The 27,352-nt window shown below is 33.3% G+C and overlaps 2 protein-coding genes across 19 annotated transcripts in view; both read left to right on the top strand.

The window, feature by feature from the left end:
- The window catches only part of LOC127728510 (ATP-dependent RNA helicase DHX8-like), a 54,500-nt gene extending 51,241 nt beyond the window's left edge, over nt 1-3,259 (top strand). For all 18 annotated transcript variants that reach the window (XM_052235896.1, XM_052235902.1, XM_052235901.1 and 15 more), the window contains 2 exons: nt 1,882-2,061; nt 2,632-3,259. In XM_052235896.1, coding sequence (XP_052091856.1) covers nt 1,882-2,061; nt 2,632-2,869 — 418 coding nt within the window. In that variant the 3' untranslated portion in view covers nt 2,870-3,259. The remainder of the gene's footprint in view (nt 1-1,881; nt 2,062-2,631) is intronic.
- Nucleotides 3,260-9,671: 6,412 nt separating this feature from the next.
- LOC127727745 (dipeptidase 1-like) lies at nt 9,672-25,439 on the top strand. The gene is made up of 9 exons (XM_052234860.1): nt 9,672-9,704; nt 10,384-10,516; nt 11,145-11,295; nt 13,266-13,335; nt 16,717-16,893; nt 17,341-17,425; nt 18,049-18,124; nt 22,480-22,615; nt 24,440-25,439. The coding sequence occupies exons 1-9, from the start codon at nt 9,672-9,674 to the stop codon at nt 24,500-24,502; spliced, it is 924 nt and encodes a 307-aa protein (XP_052090820.1). The 3' UTR covers nt 24,503-25,439.
- The last annotated feature ends 1,913 nt before the right edge of the window (nt 25,440-27,352 follow it).

The raw sequence follows: 27,352 nt of genomic DNA, 5'->3' as shown, positions 1-27,352 counted from the left end.
TCGCACAATAACTTTAGTTTAAGTGAATAGATCTCTATGAAATTTTACCATAAGGTTCAATATCACAAAAGGAAGGTTGGGATTGATTTTGGGGGTTATGGTAAAAACAGTTAAGGAATTAGGGGCCAAAAAGGGGCCAAAAATAAGCATTTTTGTAACTTCCAGACATAACTTGTGTGTTAGTGTATGGATCTCTCTGACATTGTACCACAAGGTTCCATATCACAAAGGGAATGCTGGGATTGATTTTGGGGGTAATTGCCTCAAAATTTTAGGAATTAGGGGCCAAAAAAGGGGCAAAAAACAAGCATTTTTCTAGTTTAATGACAATAACTTGTGTGTGAGTGTATGGATCTTGCTGAAATTGTACTACAAGGTTCCATATTACAAAGGGAAAGCTGGAATTGAGTTTGGGGGTAATTGCCCAAAACGTTTAGGAATAAGGGGCCAAAAATAAGCAGTTTTCTAGTTTCCAGACAATAACTTGTGTTCAAGTGTATGGATCTCTCTGAAATTGTACTGCAAGGTACCATACCACAAAGGGAAGGCAGGGATTGATTTTGGGGGTAATTGCCTCAAAATTTTAGGAATTAGGGGCAAAAAAGGGGCAAAAAACAAGCATTTTTCTAGTTTCAGGACAATAACTTGTGTGTAAGTGTATGGATCTTTTTGAAATTGTACTACAAGGTTCCATATCACAAAGGGAAAGCTGGTTTTGAGTTTGGGGGTAATTGCCCTTAATGTTTAGGAATTTGGGGCCAAAAAGGGGCCAAAAAACAAGCATTTTTCTAGTTTCCAGACAATAACTTGTGTTCTTGTGTATGGATCTCTCTGAATTTGTACTGCAAGGTACCATACCACAAAGGGATTCTGGGATTGCGTTTGGGTGTGATGAATCATAAGGGGGTTCAAAAAATTGGGGGGGGGGATTTTTTTTTCCTTTTTTTTCTTTAAAATTTTCCATTTTAAATTGGTTATTTCTGATTTATATATAAAAGCAAATAATAATGATATGGTTTAAATAGGTAAAATAAAAAATTTTAAGTTCTTAGACCACATTCATTCTGTGTCAGAAACCTATGCTGTGTCAAATATTTAATTACAATCCAAATTCAGTGCTGTATCAAGCTTGAATGTTGTGTCCATACTTGGCCCAACTGTTCAGGGTTCGACCTCTGCGGTCGTATCAAGCTGCGCTCGGGTGGAGCATTTTATTGATTTATATATAAAAGCAAATAATAATGATATGGTTTGATTTCATCAAAAAGTGAAATATTGGGGTTCTTTGATATGCTGAATCTAACCGTGTATTTAGATTCTTAATTTTTGGTCCCGTTTTCAAATTGGTATACATTAAGGTCCAAAGGGTCCAAAATTAAACTTAGTTTGATTTTAACAAAAATTGAATTCTTGGGGTTCTTTGATATGCTGAATCTAACCACGTATGTATTTAGATTTTGGATATTGGACCATAATAGGTAAATTAAATTTTTTTTTTAAGTTCTTAGACCACATTCATTCTGTGTCAGAAAAATATGCTGTCTCAAATATTTAATCACAATCCAAATTCAGAGCTGTTTCAAGCTTGAATGTTGTGTCCATACTTGCCCCAACTGTTCATGGTTCGACCTCTGCGGTCGTATCAAGCTGCGCCCAGCGGAGCATTTTATTGACAAATGTCAGAAGATGTTTGATGATAAACCTAAGAACCATCCACAAATAATTGTCAACAAAAGCAGAAATTTTTTTAAAACATGTATAGATGTTTGCTGTAAATATCAATAATCAGTAAACGAATAGAATAAATAATGAACTCTGTCTGTAAATCAATATTTTTTTTGAATTTACTAATTTATTTAAGCTCTAAAACTTTTTTTGTAGACATAAGCTTGATGTAGTGAGTTGTGGTAAGAACACAGCCAGGGTACAAAAAGCTATATGCAGTGGTTTCTTCAGGAATGCTGCCAAAAAGGATCCCCAAGAGGGCTACAGAACATTGGTGGATAGTCAAGTTGTGTATATACATCCTTCTAGTGCTTTATTCAACAGACAGCCTGATTGGTAAGTTCACTTACTACTATAATAACGATGTATATCTTACTAGTGCTTCATGCAACAGTCATTTTGATTGACTAGTTCTATTACTTCTATAATATCAACGAAAAAGAAAAAAAAGGAACTTGGGTAATCATTCCTTTCATTTCATTAAAATATAGGCGTGAATTACTTTGGCATATGTTATATGTCCTTGACATCATATTTACGATCCTTTCGTTAGGTTAATTTTTATGCCCCACCTACGATAGTAGAGGGGCATTATGTTTTTCGGTCTGTGCATCCGTTCGTTTGTCCGTCCGTTTGTCCCGCTTCAGGTTAAAGTTTTTGGATGAAGTTGAAGTCCAATCAACTTGAAACTTAGTACACATGTTCCCTATGATACGATCTTTCTAATTTTAATGCCAAATTAGAGTTTTGACCCCAATTTCACGGTCCACTGAACATAGAAAATGATAGTGCGAGTTGGACATCTGTGTACTATGGACACATTCTTGTTTAAGATCTAATTTTATCATGAGTGACTATAAATTACGAAGTTATCGTCAATTAACTCACTGTATTTGGTTGTTACAGGGTTGTGTATCATGAGCTTGTGTTGACAACAAAGGAATACATGAGAGAAGTAACAACTATAGATCCTAAATGGCTAGTGGAGTTTGCTCCCAAGTTCTTCCGTCATAGTGATCCAACCAAACTCAGCAAACAGAAGAAACAACAAAAGATTGAACCGCTTTATAACAAATATGAAGATCCTAACTCATGGCGAATCTCCAGGGCTTTCAAGAAAGTTCATACTAAAGTTACTTTTTAGGTTCATCAGTCAGATTTCATTATTCATTTGTTTTTATGCTGTATTGATGTCTTGTAAAAGAAGAAGAAAAGTCTGAATTATATGTGAAAAGTTAAAGCAAAAGGTTAATTACATTAACACGTAGAAACAATCTTTACCAAATGAAAACTCCAAGTATGGTAAAAATATACAGTCAGATGAGCCTCTAGTAATTTTATAAGTAATATAGATGAAAATATTAAAAAATTCAAATAGTTGACTGTTGATACATTTACTATGAGGTTATATGCTATATATATGAAGTGAAGATGATCATGAATATTAATGTAAAAAAAAAGCTTAATGTTTTACTCGTCAATTACTTATTGATATTTTTAACGTCCTATGGTCATTAAAAAAATAAAAGTTGAACTTTGTCTGTTTTGTATGATATAGATATAATGTTATGTCACCTGCTTGCTGAAAAATTAAATACCTATAGAAAATAGAGCCACAAATACTACAATCTGGACCTAAAATTTACTCTACCGTGTCTTGTGTCATGTCATCTGCTGTATTCATCAACTATTTACTCCTAAGCCACTGAAACATTGACCCCATTATTGACATAAATTATCCTTATTAATGTTCTGTATAAACACTTCAGTTTAGATCATATAACAAACATGCTGCCATAACTAATAATAAACTGGCTGTTATTTGCTAAACTTTTAAGATTATATTTTTGAATGCAAAACCAAGAGAAACCAAATATGTCAGAAAAGTTCCTTTTGTATTTATTGAGTGTTGAGTGAATTTCTACTTTAGAAGTGATTTTTTTTAAAAGGCCAAGTGAGCTTTTCTCATCACTTGGCGTCTGTCGTCCTCCATCGTCGACGTCTGTTAACATTTACAAAAATCTTCTCCTCTGAAACTACTGAGCCAAATTTAACCAAACTTGGTAACAATCATCATTAGGGTATTTAGTTTTAAAGATTTGTCCAATGACCCTGCCAGCCAACCAAGATGGCCGACTTGGCTATAAATAGAACATAGGGGTAAAATGCAAGTTTTGCGTATTATTTGGAAAACCACTATAAATACTGAAAATCTGATAAGGGCAAAAATGTGCAGAATGTTAAGCTCTACCTATTGTTCTTTCCGTCAAAACTGTCGGGTGACTTCTTATAGGAGTTATTGTCCTTAAAAGATGAATTTTACCATTTTTTAAAAAATTTTGCCTATTATCTCAAAAATTATAATAGATAGACAGAAACTTTAAATAGCAAAAATGATCAGCAAGACAAGATCTACAAATAAGTCAATATGGCTGAAATCTTCAATCGACACTTATTAGAGTTATTGCACTCAAATGACGATTTTTACCAATTTTTGGCGTTTTTGCTTAATATCTTAAAAGCTATATTAGATAGATAGAAAATTAAAATAGCAAAAATGATCAGCAAGACAAAATCTACAAATAAGTCAACATGGTAAAAATTGTTAGTCAACTCCATAATGAAGTTATTGCCCTTTAATGAAGATTTTCCCCATTTTTGCCTACTATCTTGAAAACTGTAATAGATAGATAGTAACCTTAAAAAGCACAAATGATAAGCAAGACAAGATCCACAAATGAGCCATAGTGGCTGAAATCTTCAGTCAACTGTTTATTAGAGTTATTGCCCTTTAATGATAGTTTTAACTTTTTTTGCATTTTTTGCCTTTTATTTTGAAATACATTAACATAAACTTACTAAAAAAGGAAATTATCAGCAGGATGATATCTACAAATATGTGAACATGACTTAAATTGTCGGTTAACTCTCAATAGAATTATTCTCCTTTAAAAATGATTTTTACTAAAAAGTGGCCATTTTTGAAGATGCAGGTGAGCGACACAGGCTCTTCAGAGCCTCTAGTTTATATGATTTCTTCTGCCACTTAGTCCATTCACCTATATATGAAAATGGAGGACTGAGATTACTGTATTATACATCAGATCTCCTTTAATTTCATTCATAGAAGTTACAGATACCACATTCCCACCCTATTTTTAGATGAAACTAAGTCTAATTTTGTGGTCGTATATTGGTATGACGTTGACGTTGTCGTCATCCGAAGACACATTGGTTTTCGCACTCTAACTTTAGTTTAAGTGAATGGATCTTTATGAAATTTTACCATAAGGTTCAATACCACAAAAGGAAGGTTGGGATTGATTTTGGGGGTTATCGTACCAACAGTTAAGGAATTAGGGGCCAAAAATAAGCATTTTTGTAACTTCCAGACATAACTTGTGTGTAAGTGTATGGATCTCTCTGACATTGTACCACAGGGTTCCATATCACAAAGGGAATGCTGGGATTGATTTTGGGGGTAATTGCCTCAAAATTTTGGGAATTAGGGGCCAAAAAAAGGGAAAAAAAACAAGCATTTTTCTAGTTTCATGACAATAACTTGTGTGTAAGTGTATGGATCTTTCTGAAATTGTACTACAAGGTTCCATATCTTTAAGGAAAAGCTTGAATTGAGTTTGGGGGTAATTGCCCAAAACGTTTAGGAATAAGGGGCCGAAAATAAGCATTTTTCTAGTTTCCAGACAATAACTTGTGTTTAAGTGTATGGATCTTTATGAAATTGTACTACAAGGTTCCATATCACAAAGGGAAAGCTGGAATTGAGTTTAGGGGTAATTGCCCAAAACTTTTAGGAATAAGGGGCCGAAAAGGGGCCAAAAATAAGAATTTTTCTAGTTTCCAGACAATAACGTGTGTTTAAGTGTATAGATCTTTATGAAATTGTACTACAAGGTTCCATATCACAAAGGGAATGCTGGGATTGATTTTGGGGATAATTGCCTCAAAATTTGAGGAATTAGGGGCCAAAAAAGGGGCAAAAAACAAGCATTTTTCAAGTTTCATGACAATAACTTGTGTTCAAGTGTATGGATCTCTCTGAAATTGTACTTCACAGTATCATACCACAAGGGAAGGCTGGGATTGATTTTGGGGGTAATTGCCTCAAAATTGTAGGAATTAGGGGCCAAAAAGGGGCAAAACACAAGCATTTTTCTAGTTTCAAAACAATAACTTGTGTATAAGTGTATGGATCTTTATGAAATTGTACTACAAGGTTCCATATCACAAAGGGAAAGCTGGGTTTGAGTTTGGGGGTAATTGTCCTAAACGTTTAGGAATTTGGGGCCAACAAACAAGCATTTTTCTAGTTTCCAGACAATAACTTGTGTTCAAGTGTATGGATCTCTCTGAAATTGTACTGCAAGGTACCATACCATAAAGGGAAGGCTTAGATTGAGTTTGGGGGTGATGAATCATAAGGGGGTTCAAAAAATTTGGGGGGGGGGATTTTTTTTTCCTTTTTTTTTCTTTAAAATTTTCCATTTTAAATTGGTTATTTCTGATTTATATATAAAAGCAAAAAATAATAATGATATGGTTTGAATAGGTAAATTAAAAATTTGTAAGTTCTTAGACCACATTCATTCTGTGTCAGAAACCTATGCTGTGTCAAATATTGAATTACAATCCAAATTCAGTGCTGTATCAAGCTTGAATGTTGTGTCCATACTTGCCCCAACTGTTCAGGGTTCGACATCTGCGGTCGTATCAAGCTGCGCCCCAGCGGAGCATTTTATTAAATATAATAAGATACTACCATAGTTTTGGGCAAAAAACTATAAATCAGTGCTAGTAATACAAAACATGAAAGATATTAAAACAAACAACTGGATTCAGATAATTTTTCTGTGAGTTCTCAATACACCTTCGTTAATTTGATGTATACAAACAGTACTCAACATATCATCATGCTTTACTCCTTGATTAATTGAAATGGTTGTGAATATACCACTATAAAGTGATACTGACCATTTGTTGTTCCAATTCTGTGTGATGGCTGCTCAGCCCATAATATAGGTGGAAATCGTTCCTGTACATGCATGTGTCAGATGAAAACGTAAACAATTCAAAAGGGATGATGGATATAAATTCTTGTATCAACCATGACTCTTTTTTCATAAGTCAACATGAACAGCCGTTGGTTTAAAAATCAAAGTTAGATCTTCACTAATTAAATCAAAATTTAAACAGCAAATGTCCATATTACAGGTAAACAAAAAGCGCAAACGTCATGTGCCCATCAAAGAATATCCCCCTCGTGTCTGGTGCAGAAATGCAAGAATTAGAACCACTCAAGTTAAGTTTCGTTACCGGCGACAAAAATAACCAAAGACAAATCTAAAGGGCAATATACAGTTCTCAAGCAGACGGGTGTCTATACAATATGCCAAGCTTTACGTCGTCCCGATTCCAAAAGAAAATAAAACAGTGACTGATAAATTAAACAGAAACAATCAAAGATCTGTCATCAATACCAATTCTCTAAATAACGAAAACATAAAGCTATGACATTAGTCAGCCATGACGAGGTGGAACATGAAATACCTCATTTACAAGGTGTTATGTTTAGTATTCGTTGTTCTTGTTCAGCAAAGTTTACTTAACCTTATTTCAGTTGAATTTGTTTTTAGTAAAATACATATAACTGATAACGATTATCTTTTGAGATGAATAGTTACATCACTATCGCATACATCGGAAAAGATGGAGATCTTCCATGACAGTCGTGTGATCCGAAATAAGACATTGTTTATAATAGGAACTAGCGTTCTTTGTGTCGTTTTAGCATTGTCAATAGCAGTAGGTGTCTTGGCTAATAAATCTACAGAAATAGTGTACAAAGAGCCAGAGAGAACAGAAACGGCTCCTTCTGGACGACAAAGGTCTACCCAGCTAACATCGTGTCAGAAGTGTACCAAAAACGCAAAAGCACAAAATCCGAATTTAGAATATGCCAAATGTATATTGGATCATTATCCACTTGTAGATGGGTAAGTTTTTGTTAATAATCAAATCCTGTGACGGGGATTGTGTTCTCTCTTTAAAGGGGAAGACTCTGAAGTGACCACGAGCCCCAGAAAAAAACGAATAATTTGTGCGTAGAAACGGATGTTAAACGTCTTTATTCTAGTTTATTTTGCTTATTTTTTTTGCGTGCGTGTGTATGCTGTTCTCATATTTTTGGGTTAACCATAAACCTTTCTATGATATTGATTGGTCTCGTTCGTATAAAACCAGTCATTTTCTTATTCCCTTTTTAATGAAGTTATCATGGTCTTATCTTTAAAGGAAATTTGTTGAAGACACTCTTATTTGAATGTGGACTTGATCGGAATTGTGACATTACTACATTTGTATAACTCTTTACTATTGTTGGACAAATCACTCTTTGTTGACGATATGTATGGATATTTTTATTTTCGTTTCTTTCTGTGTGTATGGCAATGTCGCCCGTATGTTTCATGTAGAATTGAATTTAATGTAAAAAGTTGTAAAATAATTTTTTTTTCTGTATTTAGTTTATGAAAATGTTTACTGACTTGTTTTCGTTTATCTTTAATGTTGATAATCCAAAGTGTTGTTTGAAGACGATTCTTCTAATCATTATAGGATTATCAAGCGCGAAACATATTTTACATAAAGTTATTGTCTTCAGGGCTCCAATTACCATATCTTTCAAAATTCACACTAAAGGAAATGTCTTCATGGCTCGTATTAATAAATCCTTGTTAATTTTGTGGAGATGCGGGATGTAAAAAATAAGCTGACACGTCTGGTCGATTCACTTGGCAGAACTTACCCTTTTGCGTTCATTGCTAATGTGCTCACTGGACATTAATCAAACAACAATCAATCGATCAAGCTCTTAATATTCAACTTATTGCACAGTGATAATTTCCAACATCAATAATGTCATACAAATAGACCGGAAATACGAAAAACTAATTCAAATAACTATGAATAAAAAAAAAAATACACAGCTAATCGAATCCTTGTACTCAAGATAAGCTCCTTTGATATTTTCACAAGTTTCAGTATTCTATTGTTTGAAACGATTTCAACATCCGTATAGGATAACTATGATACTAATTAGAAAGTGATTTAATTTTGTTTTCATGGTCAATGCATAGACTTTTTACAGGTCACACTCCTAATGTTGCCTAAATTGTCCCCCCCCCCTTTCATAATCCTGGATTCTCATCTTGCTTTTATTTTGAACCGTTTAAATTTACCTAGACGACGCAAGTATCATAAACTCATTTGCAGCTATATTCTCTTATAAACATAACTGAGGTTAAAATTTTAATGATGTTATTTGATAATTATATATTTGTTTCTTCAAGCCATAATGATCTGTCGTACGAGTTTTACACGAATGTTGATAACAAGGTGTACTCGGTTGATTTTAGTCAAGATCTGAGGAAGCAATATCATGCAAATCAAACAACTTATACATGTACTGACATACCTCGTCTCCGAGAAGGAAAATTATCTGCACAGGTAACTTATACAGTAGCTATACGAAGCAAAAATTTATCTATACATAATTTAAATGATAAGTTTTATATAGACAAAAATATCAAATCATAAGTCTGGTATCTTTTTACAAACACTTGGTTGATCCCATTTTCCCGAATGTATCACCAGCCCAGCAGTCAGCACTTATGTGTTGACATGAAATTTTATTGATACGTCCATTTTCTTTAAATTTACTTTTTATAAGAGGTTGAATTATTGGAAACAAAAGGTTTGGCACAACTTTTCGGAATTTTTTTTTTCATATTCTTCAACTTCGTATTTCATTGGCTAACAACAACTGTTTCTTATATGTATACGAAACACGTGCCTAGCCGAAACATGCGTTTTGAGTATCAAGTTATAAGCCTAGTATCTTTTTGTGAGTTTTTAAAACCACTGGACCGATGCCACTGCTAGTGGACGTTCCGTCCCTGAAGGTATCAGCCTAGTATAGTCAACACTTTTGTGTTGACATGAAATATAATTGATATGTTGCTATTCTTTAAATACTGTTAATAAAATGTTAAATTATTGGAAACAGTATTTTCTACTTCAGGCACATATTGCCTTAGTCGTATTTGGCCCAGCTTTTCGGAATTTTCGGTTATTAATGCTCTACAAGTTTGATTCATCCTTCCATTGTTTTATTTCGAGTGCTACCGAGGAGTCTTATTTAGTCGAAACGTGCGTCTGGGGTAATAAATTACTATCCTGGTATCTTTGATGAGCTAATTTTAAAGTAAAAGTAAAAAGAAAATAAAACACAAATGTTATGCTTCGGAAGCAATTTTTCAGAATTAATATGCATAAGGAACACAGCCAAACTATTAGCTAAGGATGGAAAAAGGTATCAAATATTCCGGAGAATTCCTTTTAATGTTATCCCAAAATTCGCTCTCGGGAGATTATTTTTCTGTAAATCTATAAATTATTCATAATTTCTGCAACTGAATTGTCCAGCAAAAATATATGCTTCTCTTACACCACTGTTTAACGACAAAAGAAATAATTGAAAGCGTGCACTGTATATTGAAGTATGTATATTCCAAGTTAATATGATACGAATGATTAACAACTTGAGTAGTTGTTATATGCGTTTGTTTTTTTCGTTTTTAGTTCTGGTCTATATTCGTCTCTTGTACAACACAACATCATAGTGCAGTTCAAAGAGCATTGGAACAAATCGATGTTATAAAGAAACTAAACAATAAATATCCGAGCTTCCTTAAATTTGTCACTTCTGCTGATGGTAAGAAAACGTAAACACTTCTTTTTTGCATTTATTCTTTGTTTGTTTGTAGTGTACTTTAAGGTCTAAAATAGTACAGCTTATTTAAAAAAAACATATATGACCAAAATATAACTGCAAACAAAAAATCGGCTCTAAACAAGCAATTTTGATTGATTTCACTATTTTTAGTTTGTATATAAAAATATCAAAACTATGTATGGACTTTCTTCACAAAAACCAAAGTTCAACTTGAAATAAGCCCATGTGTTTTCTGGCTGATGCATAAATTCATTTTGGCTGGCGATGTCCTTCGATGCAACAGTTTACAAAAATGTAAATAAAGTTTGCAGTGCTAAATGAAAGGAAATCTTCAAATGCAATGCGTTGCGGAAATATGTAAATTTGTAAACATTTAATGTATTTTCTATGAGTGTAATATCATTATTATCGTTAATAGTATTATAATTATTACTATTATTCTTAGACGTTCGAATGCTCAAATTCCAATATGTTTTAACAACTTTCTGATTTCGAAATTATTTGTGAACCATACACAGGGAAACTTGATAAGTTGGAAAACGTAATTTAACAGAAATAAGCGTAGTTGAAATTTAAATATAATACGATTATTTTTTATTCAACAAAGGAATACAGAGAACCTTCGATGAAGGGAAGTTTTCCAGTTTGATGGGACTGGAGGGCGGTCATGCTATAAATAGCAGTCTTGCAACACTAAGGATGTTCTATGACTTGGGTATACGATATATGACTCTTACTCATAACTGTAATCCACCTTGGTAAGGTTTTTGTGTCTGTAATATTTAACTACAGATAATATATTAAAAAGCTGTTTCATGTAGAATTGTTGAGATGCTTGAAATATTCAAACTTCAAACTCAAAGTTAATTTCATCAACCAGTAAAGTTGAGAACGTTTACTAAATCCGCTTTCGGATTTTATCGTAAGAATGCAAAGTTGTTTACTTGTATGGAAGTATACATGGCTCTCGGAACACACAATATCATTACAGTTTTTTTGCAGAGGGGCGTCCATTTAAATGGGATACATAAAACACAGCTACGTCAATTTCGCGCTCTCTGAACACGCAATGTCATTAAAGCTACTCTTGCCGGGGGGAGTCCATTTGACCAAGATGCTACGTCAATTTCGCGTTTTCTTAACACACAATGCCATTACATCCTCTCTTGCTGAGGCCGGGTCCTCCATTTGGCCGGGATACATAAACACACGGCAAGGTCAATTTAGCTACTTGCGATTATGCAGCCACGTTCCAGTGGGTACATTGATTCGATGATTAATTAAATATTATCATACAAGGAAATGTTTCGTACGCTGTAAACCGGGTACGTTCAGAAGTGTCTATCCCAACTCGGGTCTTTGACAAACAACAGCCAAGTGTTCCCATCATCGTTAAAGAGACTCACTGAAACTACCCATGGACAAGGATTAAGAATCTTCCTTCAAGTTTTGTTTAGTTTCATTCTTACTCCATGTTAAATGAAAATAAACGGTGTTAGTTTTTTTGGATAACACTATCGTTATTCAGTATTATCTTGTGGGAAATGTGTCCTTGATAAAATATGCAATCGTTTACAGTTTAAAAATACAATTACCCTATATAGTTATTGAAAGTAATGAAAGTCATATTTTGAAGAAGTTTTTGAAACCCACAGGCAATGTATCAGTATAGATTAAACTTTGTACATTCTTATCAATATAAGAAAATATAATTTTCTTTTCAATATTTTATCAACCAAAAATATTTTTCCGTATAGAAATGGTAACATACTAGTTCAAACACATATATGCGTATTTTTATCAGAATGATTTAATCGTCAGTAGTTTCGACATATTCTTCGCTTGAATGTAAGTTATTAGATTGATCAATCATAGGGCGAAATGTTCTGGATTTTGGTATTTATTACTTACAAATGAGTATAAGTACATGGTAAAATTGAGAATGGAAATGGGGAATATGTCGAAGAGACAACAACCCGATCAAAGAGCAGACAACAGCCGAAGGCCACCAATGGGTCTTCAACGCAGCGAGAAAATCCCGCACCCGGAGGTGGTCCTCAGCTGTCCCCTAAATAAATAAAATTGTGTACTAGTTCAGTGCAAAAGGAAAATTTTTTTGCGGTTGTATAACAAAGGACTACTAGCAGTTACTGACATGCCAGCTCCAGACATCAATTAAACTGATTGAAAGATTATGTCTTCATCATATGAAAATAAAGTACAATCCCTCCCGTTAGGGGTTTAGTATCATACCATCATAAAATATATGAGAAGAACATAACCCGTATCATGCCAACAACTGGTTTTAGAATAAATGTGTTTATTTCCGATGCAAAGACCCTATGAGTGAATCAATATTAATACCAAAATATGCAATCCTTAATGACCTGACAACAGTATATCGTAACTATATCCTTTCCGAACAAGTCTGTTTAAAGGTTTAGTTAGCTTTTGAGGTGAATGCCGACATTTTTGTGCTTTGTAAAGAATATGGTAACTTCTTCTTGATAGTATGCTTAGTTTTGATGCTTTGTATTATCATCTAAGTATTAACCAAAATTTGGTAATGTTTGGAAAACTAAGGCATTGCTTCTGTAAGTCATACAGATTATAACTGCAATGCAACAGACCAAAATAAAGCTTTACCAACGTTACTGCATAGTGGACTTGTTTCTTGAGGTTACTCGTTTCTGTTGAAGTTTATTTTCTGCAATACAATTGATTTTAGGGCAGACAGTCATATAGTAGACAGAAACTCGTCTTTACCAAAGCACAATGGATTAACCAAATTTGGAAAGGTACGTACAGTTTGAAATTAGAGTATTGTTTGAAAATTCGTCTACAACAGTGGATAATTTGCTGTTGTTGTGAGCTTTACGATGCATAACGAATTCGTTTATAATTCCATTTACGAAGTTCGATTTTGTAATATATTTTTTTTTAATTATTAGTCCAAAGGATTATGTGAATTATTGCATAATTCTGCGTTAGTCATTTGTACGTTGTTTGTATGGATACGTTTTCGAAGATCTGCAAAAGCCATGATAATTCTTGCGTTTTGTTGAGTAATTCTCTCATCCGATGTTCCCTATTTGACCGAAAAAAAAACTTAGTTATTGTTACTTGATCAGAGCATGGAGTAAAAAAATCTAGCACATGACCATTTTAATTTGGATTAAAGAAAATTATACTTTCCTAAAATGTAAGAGCTACAACCATTATTGATAGAATCTTTTTCATAACAGCGTAGACAACCGTAAAACTTTTGTTGGTAATAATACTGAATAAATTACCTTTAACTTGTTTGTCATTGGCTATCGATAATAATGATTTTACGCTCACTCAGTCTGTCAGAGGCCTTCCAGTGGGGCTTTAAATAATGATCACTTGTTATACATTTCGATACATAAAATGAAACTTTCTTTTCACAAAACTTTAAAAGATTTGTTTTAAATAATTTTAATAATATTGATAAATTTTGACTGTTGACCGCATTTTAAAAATTAATTTTCTTGTTGTAATCCTGTTGGAAGCTGCGCTGTGTAGTTTATTTTTCTTTTATTGTATATTTCCAAATATAATCAAGACAGACAAAAAAAGTTTGAAAGGTTACATCCCGCACCCGAAGGCGCACTTGAGCTGGCCCTTTAACAAAAATGTGTACTAGTTCAGTGAAAATGGACGTCACACTGAACTCCTAAACAAATAAATGAACTAAAATTAAAAAACATACAAAATGAAGACTAACAAAGGCCAGAGGCTCCTGCCTTGGGACAGGAGCAAAAAATGCGGCGGGGTTAAACATGTTTAGTGAGATCTCAACCCTCCCCTTTTCCTCTAGCCTATGTAGATTAAACAAACACACAGCAATACACCGCTACATATTGTGCCAAAGTCGGGCTTGGGAGGGTGCATGTTATACTGATTTAACCCACTGGATTGTGCGCCTGCACCAAGTCTAGCCAGGGAGGGATTGCATGTTAAACTGGATTAGCCCCACTAAATTTGAGCCAAACGTCCGGCTATCCGGGTTTTGTGTTGTTCATTGTTGATTAAACGTCTATTTTACTATTTATGGACAGGACTCGATGGTCTTTGTTGTTGTGGTCTCTTAATTTTCCTACCTTTTATCTTTTTATGTATTATTGTCGTATAACAGATCTAAAGCCGTTTTATTACGAAACTATCTGCAATATATTTAATAGTCCTAAACATGCATGACAAATTTGACACTAGACGTTGTACGCAAACAAAAATCAATACACCAATGTATCTAAAGTCACAATTGATACAACTTTATATAAAAATAAGGAGATGTGGTATGATTGCTAATAAGACAACTATCCACCAAAGTTCAAATGAAGTGGATGTAAGCAATTATAGGCAACCGTACGGCCTTCAACAATGTGAAAAACCCATACCGTATAGTCGGCTACAACAGTCCCCGACATGAAAAATATGAAACAATTCAATTGAGAAAACCAACGGCCTAATCTACAACAAAACAATTAACGAAAAACAAATGTTCTGCTCTTTGGTTGGGTTGTTGTCTCTTTGATACATTCCCCGTTTCCATTCTCAATTTTATTATAGATATAACTGCATATAAAAATAAGAATATGTGGTGTGATAGACAATCAGACAAATCCCTTCCAGCGGTCAACAGACGTTAGCAATATAGGTCACCGTACGACCTTCAACAATAAGCAAAACACACACTGTATAGCATGAAAGCTTCAAATGGCCTTGTCATGACAAACACGAAAGATGAGTGGATGCAGAACAGAGCGAGTGAAAAAACATGGATACCGCATGGAAACTGGCAAATGGTCCGCAATGTTACTTTGGTCAACTCACTAACTTGAAATTAAAGACCTGGCGAATTTAAGTCCTTATCTATGGCTGAGATGTATGTTTAAAAAAAAAAGGAAAATCAAGGTTTGTTTGGACATTTTTTTTTGCAAGTCTTGGTTTTAAATTATTTGCGAGTAAGCTTAAGGAGTCAATAACAAATAATCGCTCCCAGAAAGACGGGGAAAATCCATTAACAAAAGAAAAAATGAATATACAAACTACAGTGCACAGTATATTATATACATATTTTATTTGCGATCATAAAATGTACGATGTCGTCCATTACTATGTAAATTGGGTCGATTAAAAAAAAAGCTGAATATGTTTATGTTGCCAAGGGTTTTTCACAAGTATAGTAGTTAGCAGAAAAGTTCACCAAACTATACATTTTACCTATTCAAAAACGAAAATGCAAATTTCACAAGGCTTGATCCAAATAGCCTTTTTACTGTCCAATAACTTGCAAGTACGAAAAAGACAGGACAGAAGTATATTTTTTCTATATGTTTGGTGTTTGCACACTTTTAAAAGTTGATCATGCATTCGTTTTAAAATAAAATTTTGACCAGATAAAAGTTAAAAGATGACATAATTGGACAACCGCAATTGTTAAATCGCTTTGACGTCCGAAAAAAGATAATAATCAACACATGCATTGTAACTTTTAAAGCCAGTTAAATCCTTTTTTGCTGAAAGAACGTGCGATATCATAAAAATTGATTATCAAAACATAACAACAACACAAGTAAAGAACATTTAAGTATTCAATATAAATCAAAACACAAAGGTTATTCCTGATTAGTTTTGTTTTCGAACCATTTTATTTAGGCGTTGAGACCCTTTGGTGACCCCACAGGATAACAAATACGTCGTGAATAGTGGGCGTTACAGACGAACGTTCACCTAATCTGACCCAGTCAATGAAATATTTTAGCGCGCCAATCAATGGTCTCGTCTACGCTGTTATGCACATGATTCTATAATATTTTTTTTTAAATCTGCAAAAAACTGTTTCATGACAATTATGGTCAATGACCCGAATTGTCACGAAACGTGACTACAATCTTTAATTTATGTTGAAAGAAGATTTTACCAAATAACCAATTAAAAAATTAAAACAAGCATTCCACAAAACTTTGGAGATAACAGTTATATTTATACCTAAAACTTGAGGCACATAGATTAATAGATATTAATAAAGTAGATTAAGAATATTATGTGTGAAGTATAATTTTCGTTCGGATTTGTAATACTTACTGAAACAAATAACTGTTTAATAATTTGAATACAATAACATATATTTGTCGATACTGATTTATTTTTAGATCGTGGTGAAGGAAATGAACAGGTTAGGGATGTTAGTTGACTTGTCCCATGTTTCTAAGAAAACCATGAAGGATGCCATTACAGTGTCACGGGCTCCGGTTATCTTCAGTCACAGCTCCGCTTATAGTCTTTGTAATGCAACCAGAAATGTGCAGGATGACGTCCTTTCGCTAGTGGTCAGTAAGATTTGTCTATAACAATTACTTCTTGCAAGACTTTTTGTACAAAATGTTTTTATTTTTTTTTTTTTATTTTTTACTTTGTCTCAATATTTGAAAAAAAGATGTGTTTTATGATTAAATTTAGCCAAAAGAAAGAAGTTCTAGACATTGAATTGGTAAGTTCGACACTGCAAACCAACAACAACACACATAACAAAATGACCAACATGAAACAAATGTTAAGGTAATACATACTCTTTATAAAACAACAAAACATATTTTTGGATTTTCTGAAAATTAGGTGTTCTAAGCGATGCTTGCACACGTTAATCTAGAAAAGCAGTGGAAGCTTTCGTGTTTAGCTTCTGACTGCATGAAGTCTAGAGAAGAAAATGCGTGGCAGTTTAATGATACCTGTATCGAGTTTTATCTAATAGTTGAAATTTTACATTTTTTTTCCAGAAAGAAAATGGTGGAATAGTCATGGTTAACTTTTATCCCTATTTTGTAAGCTGTAAAGAAGTTGCCATTTTGTCCCAAGTTGTGGGTATGATTCAAATAGAATTTCGGCTTGTTTACTATTAAAGAATGAAAAATCATATAATAATGTACGTGAAAATATCTTGATTATTTGAAATGTAGAAAAAAAACCAATAAAAAGTAATAGAAAAATAACAAAGTGTTGCACATCTCACTTGATTCTTTCAATTTTAAAAACTGTTTATTGGTTTTTTAAGTGATAATAAAAACAAAAACAAAAATACTAGTTTAACGCCACTTTCAGCACTATTGGCTATATCGTGGCGGTCAATTTCTTTTGGTGGAGGAAGCCGGAGTGCCCGGAAAGAACCACCGACCGTCGGTAGGAGAACCGAAAATCATAGTCAATTTAGATCGGAGTCGAACGCACCTGCCACGTGCGGGGTTCGAACTCACAACCCAAGTGTTGACAGGCTAATGATACAGTAGATGAACTATTTTTTTTTAATTGTTTTTTATTAGACCACTCGGTCACCGAGGCCCCCGTGTAACAAACAAGGGTTACGGGTATGCTATTAGCAGTATCAATGAACATTATTTCAAAATCTATATATTAAACTGAAATAAGTTTAAGGAGAACATGGACAGTGCTGTCATGTCTGATTCCATCTTTACCATGTATATTTTCAGATCATATACAACACATAAAAAAGAACATTGGTGTCGATCATATTGGGATTGGTAGTGACTTTGATGGTATAGAAATGTATGTACGATTTTTTAAATGTTTACGACGTTAAACAATCATTAATCAATCAATCTTTTTCTGGTCCTCATATACTATTGTCTGGGCCATTTTTTTTTATCTTTCTACTTTAACTTATGATATTAGGCAGGTTGATGCAAAACCATAAGACGGCGTCTCGCATATCATCATGACCTTCATTTGACTTTAACCTTTGGCCAAGAGGTCAAAATGTTTGATTTTTGGAGTATTGTCTTGTCCAGAAAATGACCTTTTTATATCTTAATCAAGATTTTTTATATTGAACACAAGCGTGCAGCACTTCAAAACGATGTATGGCGTATCATTGAAAATGACCACTAGCTTTGACATTTGATCTTCAAGGCCAAACATTGTTTTTTTAAATGACCACTCAAACCATAAATATTCTTGCTAACCACGACAAGACCGCTTCAGTGCATCCAAGAGTGTGTCCCTGTGGCTCATGCCCTGCCCTCTCATATGAAATTCGTTGAATATCTAAAAAAGATGAGTCAGATCTTAACCGTTAACTATAAATATACTTAACTTTAGATTTTTTATTTTTTTTTAGATTTTAACGAACGTAATCAATGCATCACTGGTAAATTATTAAGTCAGGGATTTCGTTACCAAAAATTACTTAAAACTTTTTCTAAATTCTTTCATAGATACAAAGATTTGATTAGTAAATTTGGCTGTACCTGTAGAAAACTTATTAAAAATGGTATTTCACATCCTAAATTTTACGGTAATATTGTACTTAAAGCGCGGAAATCACTATGTGATCCGTGTAAACTCATCGAACCTTTAAACAAACTTATTAGTAAGGGTTGTCGTACCAATGTTGTAATTAGATCTCTGAATATAGTTTACATTGGCCCTAATATCGATTTTATCATTAGCAAATTAAAACATAACTAAATTTGTATTTTCTTTCAAACGGGATGTATAGAGACACACACACGTTCATTTTTATCTGTAAAGAAGTCACTCCTAACTATCCTACTACCTGTCGATACATTTATTTTTTGGCATTGGACAAGTCATGTCTTCTTTGACTGTTAATAAAGTTAAAATACTAAATCCCTGGGATGTGTTTTAGTTGATTTTAGTCTCTGATGCATGATTTTTTATTATTAATTGTTTTGGCTTTTAACTAGCTGTCAGTAACTGCGTGTACTCTCAAATTGTACTTTCTTGTTAATTTGACCTGTTGATACTATTGGTAATGCTTTTTTGTTATTTAATGTTAACATGGATCTTGTCTATATACCAGCTTTGATTATTTGGAATTACTACAAATTTTCACTTCTTCGTACTTTGAACATCAAAATTATTTCATTTCTCCTTAAATACTGTTCTTGCACATGTACAGGAAGTTTTAATCTAGCACTAATTGTATAGTTTTATTTTTGATATTCACCCCCATATGTACCAAGTGTAAGATTAGTTTTATTGATGGAAGATTTTATACACACAGAAGAAGTATACTTAACAACAAAATTATTTTCATTAAACTGTGTATAATATGACGCAGGTTTTTTCAAAAGTGATGATTTTCTAAAAATTGTTTAAAATTTCACAGTGGTATCATACTTTAACTTTGTTTAAACCTGTTTATTTACTTTTGACCTTAATTATTTATCCCTTATAATTTTTATTAACTATGTATTTGCATTCAGGTATCACAGATCAAATTTATTCGTTCATTGTGTGTAAATTTGCGTTTTTTGATTGAGTTAAGCCTTCCAATTGATATTTTATAGTGTGTCTTTCTATGTTGTGATATTATACTATTGTTTCAGAAAAGGAAAAAGGTTTGGTACCATTAAAACGTTTAATCCCGCTGCAAATGTGTGCACCTGTCCAAAGTCAGGAATCTGATGTACAGTAGTTGTCGTCTGTTTATGTAGTTCATACGTGTTTCTCGTTTCTCGTTTTTATATAGATTAGACCGTTGGTTTTCCCGTTTGAATGGTTTTACACTAGTAATTTTTGGGGCCCTTTATAGCTTGCTGTTCGGTTTTAGCCAAGGCTCCGTGTTGAAAGCCGTACCTTGACCTATAATGGTTTACTTTTATAAATTGTTACTTGGATGGAGAGTTGTCTCATTGGCACTCATACCACATCTTCCTATATATATTAACTGCCTTGATAGGATCCTTCTAGTTCAATCTAGTTGTTGTTACTCGAGGACATCTAATGCCCCTTCATATCATTCAAAATTATGAAATATTTAAAAAAAAAACTATCCATATCTCATCCCGTAAACCAAATAATAACCCTTTTATTGTTAATTATTATCGTAAGGTCCCAAATTAACTACGCACATTTTTAACGTTGGATTTAGTAGTAAAAGGGAAATACCCTTTAATATTCGAGGGCTATGGGAGGGGAGGAGGATTTTTGCGGACAGGATATTCAGTCTTAACCTGTTGCTAGACCGGCTTAATATTTCACATTTGTACACAATTATTTCCTGCATTTTGTGTGGCAAAATATACATTTTCGTCCTGTCTTGGGCAAGATATGTTTTCAGTTCTTACCAGGCCAGCATATTCATTTTCAAAATCCAAAACTATCAAGTATTATTTTGTTGGATCTTTACGGAGTTTTAACCAAAACTTCGATTTATAACATATTCAAAGGAACAAAGCTGCAATAAAAGGGGCACAGTTGGTTCCAAACGACTTGGCCCATTTTTCCAATGTTGGTCACACTCCTCATTAGGGTACCTAGCTTAAAAATGTGTCCGATGAACCAGCATGGCTAAAATAGAACATAGGAGCTAAATGCAAGTTTTGTCTATTATCTTGAAAAACGATAGATAGAGAACATCCCATAAGACAGAAATGTTAAGAATGTTGTGGACTACCTACTGTTTATTTACACCAAAACTGTCAGACGACTTATTATAGTAGTTATTGTTCTTAAATGACTGAATTTACCTTTTTTTTCCGTTTTTGCCTATTATCTTGAAAATTATAACAGATAGGGATAAATTTTATACATGTAGCAAAAAAATGATAACAAAGACAAAATCTACAAATGAGTCAACATGACCGAAATCGTCAGTCGACTTCTTATTGGAATTATTGCCCTTTAATGACAATTTTTACCAATGTTTTACCTTTTTGCCTAATTTGAAATATCTTGCAAACTATGATAGATAGAGCGAAACGTTAAATGCTAAAATGACCCACAAAGCACGATCGATAATTGATATTGCTGAAAGCTTTAGTCAACTCTTTATAAGAAGTGTTAGCGGCCCTTAAATGACATTTTTTACAATTTTTTTCTGCGTTTTTGACTATTATCTTGAAAACTATAATAAAGAGATGGAAAAAAATCAGCAAGACAAGATCCACAAATAAGTCAACATGGCAGAAATGGTCAGTCGACTTATAGGATTTATTGCCCATACATGACAATTACAAATTGTTTGTCTTATTGTCTACTTATTTGAAACTATAATCGATAGTTAATTAAAATGCAAAAATTATCAGTAATACAAGATCTGCAAATAGGTCAGCGTTGATGAAATTGTTAGTTTTCTCTTGTAGGAGTTAATGCCCTTAAATGACGATTTTTTTTCTACCAAGTTTTGTGTTTTGGGCTAAATCTATAGAGGTTAGAGAAACTGTAGAAACAAATCAGCAATAGAGGATCAACAAAAAGAGATTAAATCATGAATTATATTCTAGTCTACAATGTTGGAGTGTGCCTATTGTTGAAGTTGCACATAGACCTAGGTAAGCGTCACAGGCTCTTATTGGCCACTAGTTTGTATACTGATAATAACATTACATGTATGTTACATTATAATACGTTATTTCGCTAACAGCAATCTCGCGTCATTCCGAAATTAACCTTCATTTCAAAATGAAATGTAACATTCATGATAACACGAGCTTCCACAATAAAGTGCACAGGTAAATAAACGAAAAACTTGATAGAAATCGTGTTTTCATGATCCTAGCAAAAAATGTATTTATAAGTATTGAATGCTTCTTTTAGTAATTTTATAGGGTTGTAAATAAAGGCAACAGTAGTATACCGCTGTTCGAAATGAAATGACCGTGCGCACATTTTTAGAATGAAGCGCTTCCGCGTTTCATACAAAATTTACTTGGGTCAATGCTTTTACACCCAAATAAACTTACAAAAAGAAGCATTCAGTTCTTAATTATTATAAGAGACACTATAAATTGAAATTAAGACTCACAAAGTCTGTTTGAATATTATCGTGTTTGATTTAGAAACCGTCATTTTCTTCCCAATATTGAAACATAGTTTTAGAACCTTTACTGTGTAAAAAATATCATGTAGGACAATTTTATTTTTTCGTCCGTTAGAGTACCTAAAGGTTTAGAAGATGTATCAAAGTACCCGTATCTGTTTGCGGAATTGGTAAGAAGAAACTGGACTGAAGAAGAATTGGGCAAGCTAGCTGGATTAAACCTTCTAAGAGTTCTTAGAAGGACGGAGGAGGTTGGTACATTTGGATTATAGCACAGCTAAGTATTAGAAACCGCAAGGGGGATAAGTAACAAGACATTCAAAAATGGGAGACAAGTTAAATGATTATATCAAGGTCTGTTTATAATTAAAAAGATCTGAAAAACTCTCCAAAAATGTCTGGCTTTAATTTGGTACGCATTTTGTGTATTTAAGACTCATTAGTGACAATCGAATCAAAATAGTTTAAAGACAAAATCAAATACGAAGTTGAAAAGCTTTGATAATCAAAGATTCCGTAAATTGTGCTAAATATGACAAAAAGATTATGAAGTCGGTTTACCAATTGTGAACTTCAATGTTTATGGCGTAACATTCCAACAGCACATGCATTTGAAGGTTATATACAACATTTGTTACAATATTCCAGAGCATCCGTTTCCTATCATGATTTCCTTGATAGAAGGTTGCTGCTTACAGGAAAGCTATTAAACAAAGGTTTCTTCGTGGCAAAGATGAATCATTTGTAGTATAAAGAATGATTTTGGAAAGAAATTCATCATAGATACCAGACTTAAAATTTTGTACACTGGACGCGCGTTTAGTCTTCAAAAGAGCCATCAGTGACATAAGTGATGCTCGAATAATAGAATGTGAATACAAGGCCAAACAAAGTCTACAAAGAGGATCTACAAATTATCATTTTATGTAGTCTGAAAAGATATGAGTAGTATAATAGAAGCAAAATTCATTTAGTACTTTTGTGGGGTGGATGCGGGACCGGAGATGTGACGTCATCCACCGGAAGTGAGGTAATACATGAAATGAGTATTGCACATGCGGATGATGTCACAATGTGATGACGCCACGGTTCAACTACCGCCTTTAACCCCCCCCCCCCCCCCAACACACACACATTCTAACTGAACTGTTCCTCTATACTAATGATATGGTCTTGAGATTCCTTTTCTCCTTATCTGTATTTTATGAAGTCAGATATGATTTGGTCTTGAGATTCCTCCAAATAAGACATGTGAAAATTTACCGATCAGAACAACGAATTACCTGTGTTTTCCATGTTTTCATCCGATCAGATAAAAGCAGATCTGGCAAGTCAAAGATAGCGATAATAATATGTTTTCCATTAAAGTTCAGTAGGATGCGGCATCATTACTGCCCACAAATTCCATCCGATGAACATGAAATTATATACTGTCAAACAATCCCAAAATCACAGCAAGTAATATGCACCAAAGATCGGATAATGACTATGCTATTACAAACGTAACATAAACAATCATATTCCTGTAAGATTACATATACGAAGCTTAGAAATTGTTTCGTCTCCATAAGACTCATCAATGGCGCTCGACCAAATAAGTTTGAAAGCCAAATTAAATGCAATATTAAAAAGCATTAAAAAAAACCATTCCAGAAATTGTGAATCTGAAGGTCGATTGATTTGTGGTTGCTTTTTGCCACCTCAGCGCAAAAAGGTTATATAGCAGCGATCTAAGGACATCTTTGCCGGGGGAAGAAAACCCTATAAGTGTTCAAATAATTCCGAAATTGTGTAAACAGAAAATTTATAGAAATTTACCCCATTGGTGGTATTTCAAGTGAACACAGAAGTGCTAGAATCTGGCCTGGTGATACCCTCCGGGACGTTGCGTCCAACAAAAGTGGCATCGACCTAGTGGTTGTAAAAAATCGTCGAAGACTCAAGGCTTATGATTTGTTTCGCCAGACATGCGTTTCGTCTAAATCTCAACAGTAGCTCTCGAATAAAATCAGTTTATAATATTGCAATTATAGGACATGTACAATGACCTTTTGTTAACTTCATCTGTTTTATAGGTGAGAGATGCACTAAAGTTCGAACAGCCACATGAAGATCTCTTACAAGGAACTGACAAGTAGCGTTTTTGATCTGATTATTCTCAGTAATTAAGTTATATCTCAGTTAAGGTGGCTCGGGTGTGTTCCTCCATCTTGGATTTTGAAGAAGCAGATAACAGTTGGTCTATATCTTTAATGAAGTGTGCAAATTTTGAGAGTAGTATGTAATTCATGTGTAAGACTTTTGATGTAAATATAGAAAATTATGTGTTTTATCATATTTACGGCTGTAATTTCTAAAAAAAAAACACCATATTTGTTTTTGATTCATTTTTTTTTTAACTTTGCTAAATAAGGGGAGATAACTCAAATAGTAGGGGAGATAACTTCGATATAGTAATTTTAAAATTGAAAGTGTTGTGAATTTACCAATTCAATATGTAACAAGAAAACAAGTTCGGTGACCCCATTTTTTTCTTTTTCTTATCTGAAAGCATGTTATAAGAGCTATCTTCTCACATTTTATCTTAAAATTCTATCAGGGAGTTTTCTTTTGATCATACAAAATTGGATTTTCCATGCATAATCTATACAAAATCTGACAATTTTGCACAACCTGTAGCGGGAAAAAAAGTCCGGTGACCCATACTTTTATCATATTTTTGAAAAAGGCTTGTAAAAAACTTCATTTTGACAAATTATCAAAAAATTCTATGGATTTTAATTAAGACGCCCCAGCCACCTTAATAAACATATATTGTGGTTACCCTTTTACCAAACCATTTGGGTCAAAATGCATCAATTTAATGATCTGCATTTAAAAGAACCCAGTTAATATAAATACCTGGTAGATTTGTGTCATATGTGAACAAGTAAGGAGCGTGTATATATGTATTTTTAAGAAATGAAACTTAGATATGTTTGTAAACTGATAAATATTAAACGCAGAAAAGTGTCTAGATTGTGAAAAAACAAAAGGGATATTAATGTTAGTTATAATAAGAAACGATTTATACAGAGGAACAGAAATAATATGTCATATACTTTATATCTAATAACTGTATATATGATAAAATCAGTATTATATATATTCTTGATTTGAGCAGTTTCAGTTGACTATCATCTCTGAAGACTTTCAGCAACATTATGTTCAACTACGTCTTTGTGTTCCATCGATACGGTTAACCTATAAACCTTGCTTTCGTTTGAGCATACTTGGCATAATAACTCAGTTAGCTTTGTCATCATTTGCGGTCCGTCGTAAACCTTTACAAATCACATCTCCTCCACTTAAACCATTTGACAATTAAACCAAACTTATAATCTCTTCTGATATTGTGTTGTTACACCACTGTCTCGGGGTCGTGGAGGGTTGAGCGCTCAGACATGTTTAACCCCCCAACTTTCTTTATGTGCCTACCCAAAGTCTGTAGCCTGTAATTCAGTTCATGGTTGTCTTTGGTTGCTGTCTGTTATATTTGTTTTTGTTTATTATATCGTCATAAATCAGACTTGAATTTTTTCACATTTTGTTCTGCAAATCCCTTTTAAATCTGATTATACGATATGATTTTGCTCATTGTTGAAGGCCATAGAGTGACATTAAGTTGCTTACATCAATGTTACACAGGTAAATCCTACCACATCTCCTTATCTTTATATCAATATTTTTAGAGTCTATTTTAGAAATCAAGAAACTAACGAAACTAGATAAATAACAAGAGACGATAAGACGATCTGAAACAAACTACAACAAGTAGCGAAACGAGTTGACTTAGTGAAGAGGGAGACAAATACGAAGTAAAGAGGGAGATAATATGGATTTTTCATGCTTCAATCAACAAAACTGTCTGTACTTGAAGTAGAAGACATAGGTGAAATATCAAGCATACCTAAATATTGTTAAGGTCAATTACTTAACAAATTTGAAACAAATAGTACATTCAAAAATTATAATGGGTGGCACTGAACAATTTGACAGCAACAGACGAAAAAATAACACAATTAACAAAGAAATTATGTATGATTGAAGACCCATTGGTGGCCTTCGGCTGTTGTCTGCTCCATGGTCGGGTTGTTGTCTCTTTGACACATTCCCCATTTCCATTCTCAATTTTATGAATCTATAATAAACAATATAAGGATTACCAGCTACTGAAAAAAATCGAATATTGAATAAAGGAAATCTGACAATTTCTGTAACTATCTTTCGTTTAACAATGTTAAGGTGGGACTTGACACAAACACCATTTGAAAAAAATTAATTATTCTAATCAGTTGTGACTTTAATGTTTTGTTACAAAGTTCTAAATCATAGATTAGAATGTTCAAGTGTGGATATTAAGCAATTTTAGACTTTGTATGTGATCAAGTTTTAACGAATCACAAATTCTTAAAAATATTCGATTCATAATATAACATTATACACGTTCCATACCATAACATATAAAAATAAGGAGATGTAGTATGATTGTCAATTGTCAAAGGTGTCTGAAAGGATTTTTAATGGACTACATCTGGCATTCTCATGCTCTATACACCTTTGTACGAGACCCAATTTATTATTATATAATTTATTATAATAATTGTCGAATCTTAGCTGATTATCATAGGCAAATAGCAATAAAGGTGGATTTCCGAAACTTTTCTGAATGAGTATTGTGTCCAGGTCATTGACCAATTCATAATAAATTCAAATGCAGTACCGTATGCATTATATCCTAGATATACTTCTCAAAAATTCAGTTTCACTGAACAGAGCAAAACTGTGAGATTGATTCTTACTAACGATTTTAGCATCAGTGAAATACATCTTTACCATGTTAAACATTTCTCTTTCATTTTGCAAAGCAATCTTTCAAACAACAGACACAGTATCGCCATTGCCGTTGGACGGAAACTGTCAGGAAATTGTTCAAGTCAAGCCCATTT

Source organism: Mytilus californianus, unplaced genomic scaffold (assembly GCF_021869535.1).
Source record: "Mytilus californianus isolate M0D057914Y unplaced genomic scaffold, xbMytCali1.0.p SCAF_2, whole genome shotgun sequence".
Lineage (NCBI taxonomy): Eukaryota > Metazoa > Mollusca > Bivalvia > Mytilida > Mytilidae > Mytilus > Mytilus californianus.
This window is presented reverse-complemented; position numbering and strand designations above follow the sequence as displayed.